The 14345-nt window shown below is 40.6% G+C and overlaps 2 protein-coding genes across 2 annotated transcripts; both read left to right on the forward strand.

The window, feature by feature from the left end:
- Nucleotides 1-2606: 2606 nt before the first annotated feature.
- Nucleotides 2607-3527, forward strand: EAE98_012146 (uncharacterized protein; the record flags this gene model as incomplete). Its single annotated transcript, XM_038959771.1, has 4 exons — nt 2607-2788; nt 2842-3076; nt 3147-3238; nt 3311-3527. The coding sequence occupies 4 exons, from the start codon at nt 2607-2609 to the stop codon at nt 3525-3527; spliced, it is 726 nt and encodes a 241-aa protein (XP_038803895.1).
- A 4444-nt stretch (nt 3528-7971) lies between these two features.
- Nucleotides 7972-9842, forward strand: EAE98_012147 (uncharacterized protein; the record flags this gene model as incomplete). The annotated part of the gene is made up of 3 exons (XM_038959772.1): nt 7972-8632; nt 8691-9157; nt 9207-9842. 3 exons carry the CDS (start codon nt 7972-7974, stop codon nt 9840-9842), a joined length of 1764 nt encoding a protein of 587 aa, XP_038803896.1.
- Between the last annotated feature and the right edge of the window lie 4503 nt (nt 9843-14345).

The following is a 14345-nucleotide window of genomic DNA, read 5'->3' on the forward strand; positions in this document are numbered from 1 at the left end:
ATACACAAAGTTTCAATACAGCGAAACGAGTAAAAACACTTAGATCAATTTATCATGCCTTTGACCTAACAACTTTGCCAATTGACATTGAAGTACGTGATGGCCCGGCTGATCTATACACGACTCCCCAATATTAAGATGTGGAATAGCAGTATCTATTGGTTAATATCATAGGCTCGTGTGCCATCAATATACCTTATCCATTTCCATGTATTCTGATATGTATTGCAAATGTTGTTTCAGAGCCCTAATGCTTTGAAGTGTAGATGCAAAAGAAAAACTTCTCTTGAACCCTAACCCCGCATCCTCCATTTGTACCAAAGAGCTTCAAATTCTATATGTTTCATAATGTTATGGTTGTAATCCCCGCCAAAAATCATCTGATACACCGCCCACACAAATAGCATTCCAACACTAAACTCGAGATGAATACAAAGCGCTTCTGGCTTACAGATCATACGATGCCAATTCAAATTCGCCGACATGGTCACCGATGCAAATACCTACCATCATGGAACAATCAGTCACCCTTGTACAAGCCATGGTCACAGGGCTGAGTATCAATTGTGGAAATGCAGGAGAATGTCAAAGTTCATCTTACTTTTGTCTCGTTTCTCCATCTGGGCGTAGATTGATTCGGAAAACATCATCTCGTCTCACCCCAGCTTGCATCATTCTATCAAATTACCCGGTCGATTGATATGCCATGGATCAAGGTATGTTGAAGACGTTGGAGTCACACACCACTTCTTATACTACCCCCCAGGATGCTGCCATGGCCTTTTCTGGGGACTCCAGAAACGTTGTTGTAATTTTCATTCATTCTAACGGTTTATCATCTTAACTGACTTTTGCTTGTCTTTGAAACATTTCATTCTTCTTCCATTTGAGATCTCTTGCATATCGACCCTTGAACTATCAACCGTATCAGGAGTTACATAATGAGTGGGTTTGGATGATCGGCAGGCGACATCGTCGCCGGCCTAAAATTGGTGTGGGATGTATGGAAAGCCGTCTCTGATGGACCCATGAGTGCCAAAGTTGAGGCAAAACAATCATTTGAAGATTTTAATCTGATTATACAATGCTTAGATGATTGGGAACGCCAAGATGGTAGTTTAGCAGAAGGTTCTAGTTTTGCAGCTGCTCTGTCACAACTCCAACAACAGTGTGTCGAGTTTCTTTCGAGACATATGCAATTAATAAGAACCGCCAATCCTCAGACTGTGATCACAAAGCAAGGAGTACCAATGTGGTCAAAGAAGGTTACTCTTCAAGCGACCAAATCAAAACTCTGTACATGCAGATTTCTTGGCCCTTCGAGAGAGGTCAACTTTTGAAACTTCGTACCAAGATGGAGTTATACCTCAGTCTAGCTACCTACAAAATATCTGTCTTAAAACACTCCGTAGTCCAGACACAAATAACATAGTGCGAGAGATAAGGTTCATCATATCATTAAAGAATACTGCTAGAAACTAATCATTCTATAGCCCTTCCTATGAAGAATTACTTTCTAATCTTAAGCTGGTCTCGTCTCATCTTGACGTGGTATCACCTATTACTCAAAACTTGAAAAGAGTAACACATCCTCTCGAGTCAAATCCTGAGATCAATCGAATTGATTATCCCATGTTTTGCCAACTCGAACAAGTATTAGCACCCCCACACCACAACCCCTTAGAGCAGCCGAATACCTCCACAACTTACAGCATCCTTGGCAAGATCAACACGGCGAAGACCCACCGAACTCGATCACGGTATCAACCATATCTGGCCAACCCAGTTTACTAAACGAAGGAATTGAGAGACGCTACGTTCTCTCACCGAGATTGGAACATCTAGCGATGAGGCAATCAAGTCCATATCTACTACACGCCCAAGAGGAACAGAAAAACCATTCGACCCGCTCATCTCACGATTCCAAGATACGAGGGGCCAAATATTCGATGCAGTGAAATAAAGCCTATGCAGTCGAATCGAATACACCAGCTCACAGATCCCTCATCATCAAGATGCGAAGCTGCAAACGCATTGTGGTACGAGCTTAGGCATAGAACCATCTCGAAACCCGTATTCGACGTGGAATACTAGGTATTGCACCCTGTTCATCAGTTCGCAAGTCCAGTCCCACTGCATAGTACGTACGGAATGCACTAGAGAAGAGAAGAATTTTCTTATCCACACGCATCACATCGAGATAGTGAAGCTCATTCCGTGAAATCACGGGACTTCTTCTACTACCTACCCGTAGTCCTCTGGGTACATACATCTCCAAACCGTGGATTTCGTGGCATTCCTCGGAGTAACTACATCAATACCTACCTACGGATATTTCCATTCCCGCATGCATGACTTTGATGGCTCATCGGGACGTCGACACAACAGAATTCTGTCTACCACTTCACTTCAATCTTATCGATCGACTCCCTCGATGCGTATCGATATCGATCCATCAATTACAGTGCATCTAAGTTTCTTTCAATTCCATCCATCCTGCCATATGCATCCATCTACCGACTTTACATCAGGAGCTACCCCAACCCAAACATGGATGCGGTGAACGTATTCAAACAATCTATCGTCCGATCCGATCCGATTCGATAATGCAAGAGTCATTATATCATCACCAATACCCTCCGTCAAGACGCAACGTTGCACTAAACTTCATCACTCAATCGTCCCTACTCCACCTCCAACTTCACAAAGCGCTAATTATGATACGATACCCTCCCTACATCGACAATCGCCCCGTTTACAAAAATGAACCTCATAGATACCATACCGTGTTCGAGAGCTAGGCTCTTACCCACCAGTGACCGGCTCAAAGTGACTACCTAGTAAGTCCAATGACCTTCACGGACCGAAAATTTCGCGTCAGAGTTTCTCACCTTGGACCGACCTACCTAATATACATTTCAAAACAAGAAAAGTATCTAAGATTCCTACTACACTAAAAAATACACAAATGCTTGCTTTACTAAAACAAATACCAGATTTCCTAAAATCTCACCACCTCATTCTCCTCAAGAAAATCAAATCAAATCAAATCAAATCAAGCATTACCTACTTTAATGTTCAATAGATCAAATCAAGTCTCTGAAAGATGAGAAAGGAAGAAAGAAATACTAATATCATCTAGGTAGGTATCTATCATTCGAATACTCCGTAACGCTATATCACGTATTCGCTACATTCTTTACTTCCTCACATCTTCAGATCGCAAGTCGGCTTTTGAGTAGAGTAGTGAGTGGCCTGCTAACTAAGTACACCTTCTTCGCGCCTCTCTTCATCCCTTAATAAATCGTAGCAAATGGCGCTCAGTATCAATATCCAAAGAACCAAAAGAACCAAAAGAACCAAAAACAAAAGTCATAACACTAGAGAGCCTTGATGATAGGCCCTTACATGCAGCTCGCAAAAAAGTAACGAGAATGTCAAGAAACAATACTCAAGATAGCATTACCCCAATCGACTCACAAAAATCAACAAATGGGGCATACAAGAGACTTCAAGACCGATCCTAAATTATCTCTGAAAAGAGCAATATTGATCCAGGGATGAATCATCGAAATCCATAACATTAGAAATGTATCTCCTCTACAAACATCATAATCAACTTTCTCTTTCGTCAAAATAGCAGACTGGGGCCCAGGTCTACCACTAGCCGCATATCTTCTAGATCCTCAACCCACACACTCACATTCATCATATCACTCTACCCATGATCTTCTTGCATCAACATCTCCCTCGTCCAGACCACCACACTTTCTAACAAGACTTCACACCCAAGAAATCATCTTCAACCGCATACCAACCTGTACGTAATCCTACATCAAAGCTCGAGCTTAGCAATCCGAGGTCCAATTTCGCGGAGTTAGGTTAACCCTCTTCTTAACTGTTCACTAGATCAAAAAGGTTAAAAAACACGATTGGTAAAAGTAAGATTGGCTCCAACAGGATGAGGAATGGTTGATGGAATATGTCAAAAGAGTGATTGATATCGTTCAGTAGTTATGTGATGGTTTTCACTGCAGGAATATGTGAATGACACGATTGAAAAGACGGATTAGTAATTTCGGAGCACCTGTGTCGAGTGATTTTCAGCCCCGGCAACCTACATTGAAGAATTGATCTAGGGAAGGGAAGGTTATGTAATGAGAATTTTATTTTCTGATCTCTAAACAAGATGCTCGTCTAGTCATCATACTTCGTTGAAAATAATCGAATTTAGGATGACGAGCGAGTAAGGCAGAAAATCCAACATCCACATAAAAGGCATGACAAGCATAGGTCTGTCAGAATTCATTGACACCCTTTGATAGCTTGGGTGACTAGTTCAACAGTATCAGGCATGCAGCAATTTCATGCGAGTCAAGTGAGTCTCATGATTCCCACTCGGGCAACAAATAAAGTAGCTAAACTTAGTACAACGAAACACGATGATTCCGGGAGAGAGAATAATCGAGGTTGTGCGCTGATGAAGTGGTGTAAGAAGAGAATTTCTACGGCCCGCAGACCTCTTAGGTCATCCTTTTTGTAGAAGATGAAAACAAAAGATACAAAAAGAAATCGTTCAATGCCAAAATTGAAGTTGCAAAATTCAATCCACATGTTCGACTTGACCTTTTTACCCCTTCATGGAGGCTTAGCCTTAACCAATTTTGGTATGGTGAGCACAGATTCCACCAACCAATTAAAGTTCGAATGACAGGCGGTTTCAAAAGAACATCCCGATGTTGTTGGAATGTATTTTGACACTGAAAGTTTCAAGAGAAAGTATAAACATGCCTTATATCAACGACTTCTCCTTCAAAGGGAAACAAATGATTGATGAATGAATCCCTTCGTCAAGTTCCAGTGATGCACCGAAAAGACGTTTATCCTCCGTTTGTGCCTATCCTTGTATGTATAACCATGCAATTCGGAAGTTATGTTTGGGGGGATTGCGATCTACATTGAAGGGCGAAACACGTCAGTAACTATTGATAGAGGTTTGAAATGAGGGTAAATTTTGTAAACATCCCTCGTCGTCTGCTTGACTGTAACCTCCTTTTCAATTCGCTTCACATCTTCTCCACCAAATAGATATTTTTGGATACTCACAGATGCGGCTATCATGAAGCTTCTCCAAAGGGCTTTTGAATAATTCCACTTTTTGTTTGTTGTTGAACCAATTGAGGAAACACAGAAATTGATAGTGATGGTGAGGCTAAGAGGAACGACACTAGGAAATTGACTAAAGTGAGACACTCTGCTCAATGCGGCTTAGTGGTTACCAAGTCAGGACAAGACGGATATCTGGGACTGTCAGGGACCGATGGTCACGTGTAGATACTAGACCCAAGAAATCCTGCACCGGCAGTGGAGAATTTGGTTACATTGGGGGGTTGCACAGACAGAGGACAAATGAGGAAGCTTGAGAGCTTACCTACTAGGTAGTCAAATGATAATTCGTGGGGAGACCAACACATTATTTGATGATTTTGATGGAGGAGGAGGAGGAGGAGGAGAGATGGAAAAAGAAGGGGAAACTTGAGAAGCGAAGGAGGAGATAATGTACCCAGCTATAGGAAGAGATCGAAAAGGGAAGAAGAAGCAATTGTTGAGTACTGGGTTCTAGGTAGATACGAGGTAGGGCAATGGTAGATTCATCAATGTTGAGGTATCAAGACCCAACATAGGAGTCCACCAGTCCATGGTACCAAATCAATACTCGATACACAACATGAAGTACTTGTGACTTGTTATTCCTTATTGGTCTAGCAGCAGCAGCAGCAGGAGTAGGAGTAGGAGTAGGAGTAGGATATAATTAGCTGGCACTGATTCAACTGACGACGAATATGATTTGATAAAGTCCGTCGGTCCATTGTTCTATACTTGAAAGATCACTGGAGGATCACCAAATCTGATACATATTGGGAGCTACTCACCAACACTGAGATACTGATATTGGACAGTGAGCACTTTATCGTCGATACTCCCAACATATCGGATGGATGTGATGAGAGATGCTTGCGGTGCATACCAGACCGGGAGGATAGAGTAGGAGTACCGATACCGTTGTAGAGAGGTACTGAGGATCAACGTCATATACGTTGACCATACCATTGGATAGAATACTCGTCCTTTTCCCTCATGTTTATATCTTCAATTTATGCCCCTGAATCACCTCCCACTTACGTTTATGATTTGCAACCTGCAACCTGCAATGTGCAACCCACAACCAACAACTCCCAATATCTTCACTTCAAGGCTTCCAATGGGGTGCGATGGAATCTTTTGTACTTCTTTCTTGTGGTTTATTGTTTTATACGGCGTAGATTGTATGTTCATTTCATTCCCTCCCTCCCACAGACCACTAATCAATCACTACTCACGACGTAGTCACTGCTTACTTTAAATGTACGTACCGGGTGCACTGGTGGTGTCTATCATTCATCCAGATTGTCAATACCTACCCAGGGACGAGTAGACTCACCACTCAATAAATAACCTTATGAAAATCCGCAGGCACGTAATCGAACCATATATGATATATGATTGTATGCACCGAGATACAAAATACCTACAGAGTACCCAGGTAACATCCACTTACCATCAATTCATCGTTTCCCAATATCATCGACACGTTAAATGACCAGTTTCCCCTTACCCCCCTACCCCCCTACCCCCCCAAGAAGAAGCGCGTGGTAATCTTAATGATAAAGCTTTTTGGGCCTTGACCCTTTTCCCCAAGTAATTATAATTATACCAATTATACCAATTATACCCAGTCGATTCATCCCAAGCCCAAAGAACCCCAGCGCCCCAAAAAATAACCCCTTTTGCTATCAAGTGGGAACACCAAGTCAAGCCAGACCTTCCTTTACTTGTATGTACCTATCGTAGAGCAAGCAATATTAATTCGAGAGAAGGAGAGAAAAAAAGAATCAGCCAGTCATCAACGGCCAGACAGCCACCAGACCCAAGCCAGCATTCAACTTGATCATAATTCGAATTGGGAATAGAATACATAGATAGAATACTATCCCTCCTGTACCTACCTACCGACCTACCTACTGTACCTACTATACTAGTTACCTCGTAGTAGAGTAGTCCCATTTACCGGTGCGACCTTGACAACCTTACCAACCTTACCAACCTTATCACCCTTACCAAACCTTTTAACCTACACACAACTTTTTTCGCCTTCTCTACCATCCATCGACATCACATTTTACATTCACTACACGACAATCGACAATCGTTTACTCTCCCATCTTTTTCTTCTATTTTCTTCAATCTTCCATTCCCTTTACCCACCCGGTATCGTAACCTTTCAACAACTTCCAGAGTAAATACACTTACTTGGTCAATTTTATCTATTCATATCTTGATCCGCAATAAAAGACCACGCGAACCAATACTTGTTGAGGATCAAAGAATTAATATCTGGTACGTGCTATTATTCGTATTCCTGCATGATTTGGACATCATCCCATCGAATCAATCCCTCGATCTTTCAAAATACCTTCAAATCTTCCATTTGCCCTCCCCCCGAGACTTGTCCATTGACTTTGATCTCTTCCATCTCAACTACCTTGTCTGCGACCATCTTTGCGTGCATCGAAGCTGATTTCTTCCATCTTGTGGTGCCAACAGAGTTTACAACCTCCCACCTTCTTTCTTCACGAAAACAACCACCTTCGATCCTTCTACATCAATCAGAACAATGGGTAAGCAATTTATTTCATTTTCGAGGCAGTCAATACTATGGGAGGAAATGGCATCGTCAGACTGTCAACAACTCCATCGACAATTGGTTGGTTCTCAATTCTTCGAATTCGCACTGCACCATCCATCACCCCGACAATTATTCCAAACACATGATTCTTGCAACTCCAGAGCTTCCAATCTCGAGTCTGATAGATTCGCACATTTCGAAATCCAAGTCAACGAGTTGAGAAGCCATCTGTAATCTGCCACAAGATGTTTCATCATCAAGATATGCCTGCCATGAAGCCAAATACAAGTGGTCACTGGAATCTCATCATCTCCAAGAAATCTTCTGCTCCAGCCCCTGGATCCCACACTGAAGATAAGGAATGGTCTGTAATTCGATCCGAGAGCCTGTCGAAGAGCACCTCACTGCCTAAGCAATCGTTAGATAACATCGAACAGCGTCAATACCCTGGAAGCTTGCATCGCCATCAGCGAGGAGCAGAACGTATTCGCGCCCAATTTAGAAGCATGCTGGATGTTGAAGAAGCTCCGAGTTTAGAACAAATTTCCATGGACCACCATGAGTCAATGGAGTTGTGGGTTGTAGAGAAGCTACAACAGGCTTCTAAAAATTATAGCACTACTTCAAATGACTGGGCTGACATTTTACCTCTCTACACAGCTACTAACGGAGCCCCAATGGCCCCTACCCGGTCTTCACCAATTCCAAACGGAGCACCATCATCCCCATTAGAAATTCCAATGACTGTCAGCTCAACAGATCCAAAGATCGCAGCTCAACAAGCAAGCGACATGAAGAACATTGTTCGAAGAAAGTTGACTGGATATGTTGGATTTGCAAATTTACCAAATCAATGGCACCGCAAGAGTGTCAGAAAGGGTTTCAACTTCAATGTCATGGTGGTTGGTACGTGTGCCGCTTCTCTGAATCAATATTTGGTATATGCTAACTAACTCCTGAATAGGTGAGTCTGGACTCGGAAAGTCGACTTTGGTCAACACTCTGTTCAACACTTCCTTATACCCACCAAGAGAACGTAAAGGACCTTCCCTCGATATTATCCCAAAAACCGTTTCTATCCAATCTATTAGCGCTGATATTGAGGAGAATGGTGTTCGTTTACGTTTGACTGTCGTTGATACCCCAGGTTTCGGTGATTTCGTCAACAATGATGAGTCTTGGCGACCAATTGTTGATAACATTGAACAACGTTTCGATGCTTATTTGGATGCTGAGAACAAGGTCAACAGAATGAACATTGTTGATAACCGTGTTCATGCTTGTGTATACTTCATTCAACCAACTGGCCATGCATTGAAGCCTTTGGACATTGAAGTTATGCGTAGACTTCATACCAAGGTCAACTTGATTCCAGTTATTGCCAAGGCTGATACATTGACTGATGAAGAAATCGTCGCCTTCAAGTTCAGAGTAAGGGTTCCCATTGCATATCTTAAAACTCACGCTAATCATGCTCTAGATCCTTGCTGACATCAAGCACCACGATATCCAAATCTTCGAGGGTCCACATTACGAAAAAGATGACGAGGAGACAATTGCTGAGAACAAGGAGATTATGGACAAGGTACCTTTCGCAGTTGTTGGTGCCAATTCCGAGATTACAAACAGCGAGGGACGTAAAGTTCGCGGACGTAAATACCCATGGGGTACCATTGAAGTTGACAATGAGGAGCACTGCGATTTCGTCAAGCTCAGACAAATGCTCATCCGAACCCACATGGAGGAGCTCAAGGAACACACCAACAATGCTTTGTACGAGAACTACAGATCGGAGAAGCTTACTGCTATGGGTGTTACTCAAGATCCAAATGTCTTCAAGGAGGTCAACCCAGCTGTCAAGCAAGAAGAGGAGCGTCAATTGCACGAGCAAAAGCTTGCCAAGATGGAGGCCGAGATGAAGATGGTTTTCCAACAAAAGGTCGCGGAGAAGGAGAGCAAGCTGAAGCAAAGCGAAGAAGAGTTGTACGCACGACATCGCGAGATGAAGGAACAACTCGAGCGTCAACGTCAAGAATTGGAGGAGAAGAAATCCAGAGTCGAGAGTGGAAGACCAATAGAAAAGGAAGGCAAGAGGAAGGGATTCTCACTCCGTTAAGGGGTGAACTCCTTTTAGTAACCAGGGCCTGCCTTTTAATGATGGTACCGACACGACACAACCGATACTTTACTTTTCAATTCATGTCTCTTTAATCATTGATCCTTAATATTTGGCAGTTGAAGAAGCGAGCGATGGGGTGAAGGGTGATATTTCGGGCGCGGCATTGCTTCTGCGAGGCAAAGGTCATAAATGCCATAATGGAGGTCTTGCATTCAAGAATGAGTGGTATTTCGAGGAGTTTTATTTTTGCACATGAGAATGACCGAAAGGGAAGAGGATAAAAATGCAAGAGACAAGACGAAAGACCATCATGCTTACAGAGAGATTGGTTTCTACTATAAGTTTTTTTTATTTTCATATGGCTTCAGATAAAAGTCTACCCGCGTTTCTTCATCCAAAAACTTTCTGGGGGGTTGATCAATACTCTGTATTTATTATGATAGCTCGAGAGACTTCTTTAGTTGTTTTTTTCCTTTTCTTTTTATTTTGACTTTACTTTGATCTGTTCTTTTTTGCGCGTGGTTTTCTTTTTCTTTTTTTTTATTATCTTGAACTTAATTGAGTAGGGCAAGGGAAGGCCTGATCTCATTTAAGTACGTACGTAACTACCTACCTACCTACCTACCTACCTACCTAACTTTTGCTTTGTAATGGAATGGAATGGAATGAATAATTAAAATGAAGATGAAAATGAAATGAGATGAGATGTTTTGATATGTATTTGTGATGTATATACGGGGAGGATTGAAGTGTGTGGGTTGAGGTTTGAAATGTGTGCTGTGCTGTGGTTTGTATGTTATAGGTTGTAAGTTGTGCTATGTGTAGTAAGAGAATGAAATAGGGATATAAATAGGGATAGGGATATGGTATGTTAATGTTAATGATAATGTTAATATTGATTTCATGTGAAATCAGAAGAGGAAATCAGAAGAGGAAATGAGAAGAGAAATGAGAAGAGGAAATGAGAAGAGGACATGAGAAGAGGAAATGAGAAGAGGAAATGAGAAAGAGGAAATGAGAAAGGAAATGAGAAGAGGAACTCAGAAGAGGGGAATCAGAAGAGGAAAATGAGAAGAGGAAATAAGAAGAGGAAATCAGAAGAGGAAATCAGAAGAGGAAAGGAGAAAAGGAAATGAGAAGAGGAAATAAGAAAAGGAAAAAAAAAGAAAAAAAGAAAAAGGAGGAGGAAAGGAGAAAGGAGGAAAGGAGGAAAGGTAGGAGGAATAGGAGGAAAGGAGGAAAGGAAAGGAGAAGGAGAGGAAGGAAAGGAGGAAAGGAGGAAAGGAGGGTGGGGATGATGGGTGGATGGAATGGGGAGGGGGTAGATGGATAATGAATAAGGGCTGGATGGGTTGGATAAATAGATGAATAGATAGATGGGGAGGGGGTGGATGGGGAGGGGGTGGATTGATAATAATTGATTTGGATAACTAGATGAATAGATAGATGGGGAGGGGGTGGATGGGTGAATAGTTTGTGATATGTAGTGTATGAATAATGAGTAGATGGGAAGATGAATGAATGGATGGATGGATGAATGGGTAGATAGATAGATGGATAAATAATGGATGGATGGATGGGGAAGGAATAATATGAATGAATGAATGAGTAAATAGGTGGGTAATGTATGAATAGATGGTGTGTAATATATGGTATATAATTTGAGGATGAAAGGAAGAGGAAGAAAGGGAGAGAGGGAAAAGAAAAAGGAGAGAGGGAGAGAGGGAGAGAGGGAGAGAGGGAGAGGGAGAGAGGGAGAGAGGGAGAGAGAGAGAGGGAGAGAGGGAGAGAGGGAGAGGAGGGAGAGAGGGAGAGAGGGAGAGAGGGAGAGAGGGAGAGAGGGAGAGAGGGGAGAGAGGGAGAGAGGGAGAGATTAGTTTAGGGGAAAAAAAGGAAAAAAAAAGGATTTTAATTTATTAATTTGTGAATTTTTGGATTTCTGGATTTCTGGATTTTTGGATATTGAGTTTTTAGGTTTGGGAGGGGTAAAGGGAGAGATTGAGAGAAAGTAGAAAGAAAATAAAAAGGAATATAGAGGGGAAGTAAAGGGAAAATAAAAGGGAAATAGAGGGGAAGTAAAGGAAAATAAAAGGGAAATAAAAGGAAATAGAGGAAAAGTAGAGGGGGGAGTGGGGAGTTGAGGGATTGAATAGGTAATATATTGGGAGATGGAAAAAAGGAGAGGAAAGAGGTGGAGGGAAGCGGAGAAGAAAAGGGGGGAGAGAGGGAGGGGAAAAAGATTGGAGATTAGATGGTGGGAAGGGTGTGAAGGAGAATTGATAAGGGGGGAAAAGGGAAAAGGATTTAGAATTAAATGATAAGAAAAGAATAGAGAGGAATGAATAATCAATTATGAATTATAAATAGGTAGGTAGATGTGAAATAAATAGATAAGTAGTATATAAATTTGAGAATTTGAAAATTTAGAGAGTTGAAAAAGAGGGAATTAGGAAAGGAGGAAGGAGGAAGGAGAAAGAGGGGAGTTGTGGTTTATTGATGTGTTTCAGAGCGAGCGTAGCGAAAGAAACTTATGCGTCGAACTTTACGGAATTTTCAAATGGCGTATATTTCGATTGTATTTTCTATATCCACTGGATATAGTATGATAATTTTTGTTGGTTTAATTGTATAAAGAATTGAAAGAAAAAAAACTTCAAACGAAGAATAAGCTTTACTTGCAATCTTTCGATGTTGAAGACTTGTTCAATACCGAATATTGAGCGCTCCGAAATACTGGCGAGCTGCCTCGCCCCGAATGAATGGATGGGTAATGTATGGATAGGTAATAGATTTTGATAATAGCTTTTAAATAAAAAAGGGATAAAGATAGTAGGGAGGAAGAATTGGGAAGCTGGGGTATAGAAGATTGGAGGGGCAAAGGGGGGAGAGGAGTAAAGAATAGAGAGAGGGGAGAGGATGGGGGGTAGAAAATGAACAATGAACTATGGATTAGATGAGGAGATGTGAGATAGGGAGATGGTTAGATAGATGGATGGATGGATGGAGTGGAGTGTGAGAGAAGTGTGAGTGAGTGTGAGTGTGAGTAAGTAGGTAGGCGCTGGAAGCGAAGTGAAATGGGAATTGGAAATTGGAAGCGAAATGGGAAGCGAAAGCGGAAGCGGAACGAGAATTGAAATGGAATGGAATGCAATGCGAATAGAATGCGGCGTCGAGTATAGCTGTTAAATTTAGAGGATATTAGGTAGATAGGGACTAAAAGATACAGGGAAGAAATGAATAAATACATACATGGAGAGGAAGATGGATCAAATGAGGAGTGAGATGGGATGAGATGGGATGGGATGGAGATAGATTGATTGATTGGTTGATTGATTGATGGGTTGACAAGGCAAGGAAAGGAAAGGAAAGGAGAGGAGAAGAAATGAAAGTTTAGAATCTATTTAGCACTATTTCGTAATGGAGAGTGAAGAATTGGCTTGGATTGAGGGATGTCGTTTGTGCGGTTGATTGCGGGGTAGGGTAGGGAGATGGATGAAGAGAATGGGTTGGGTTGGATTGGGTTTGTTTGGTTTTGGTTGTTTATAGGTCTTGGAGGTTAACTCTTATAATAAGAAGGAATAATATTATTATAAGGATAGTGGAAGATCTAGTTAGTTTAAGCTATAGGGATAAATCGAATATATAGAATAAGAATTGAATTGAAGTCAATTTAGAAAAGCTAGGTTGAGTTGAGATGAAATTGCTTGCTTTTTCCTAGAATTCCTTTAAAGAATATTCTAGGTTTATATAGTTTATAATGAAATTCCAGTATATTCTATATTTATAAATAAGATCGATTTAAATTATATCTTATAGAATCACTTTAGATAATAAAAAGAAAGTATAATCAATCAATTTAATAAGATTTCCTATATACTTTTATTTAGTTTCATTTCATTCTATTCTATTATAAATCAATTTGATAAGAGATATTGTTATACAACTATATGATAATATGATTTTATAATATAAGATTATATTATATATATATCAGTTATCAATATATCCCTTATTTGATAAAATATTAATAAGTGATTTAGTGGACTTATTATGAATCCTTACATACCCCCTTAATAGGTATACTAAATCAATCTTATTATATATCTTAATTCAGATTGATCTGATTCGTGAATTCGATCAATTTGATTCAAGCTAATAGTTTAATAAGCCCATCAGCTTTCTATTCATTAATAGATATATAAATTAGATCTAAATTCTCTAATTTAATAATATTCCTAATATAATAGAATCTGATTACTATATACTTACTTCTTTCGTAAAATATAGAATTCTTAATAAGCATTAGTATAGCCTGATTATCTATATATAAAGGAAATTTATTCTGCTTATATAGATTAAACTCCAATAATAGCTTTTTAATATAAATAGTCTCTTTAACAGTTAGATTTATAATAATAAATTCAGATTTAGTTATAGATGTTACGTAAGCGGAAACAATAGAAGTTGTAAGCTTTACCACTACGCCACGCACGCAATCTG

Source organism: Botrytis deweyae, assembly GCF_014898535.1.
Source record: "Botrytis deweyae strain B1 chromosome Unknown BDEW_059, whole genome shotgun sequence".
Lineage (NCBI taxonomy): Eukaryota > Fungi > Ascomycota > Leotiomycetes > Helotiales > Sclerotiniaceae > Botrytis > Botrytis deweyae.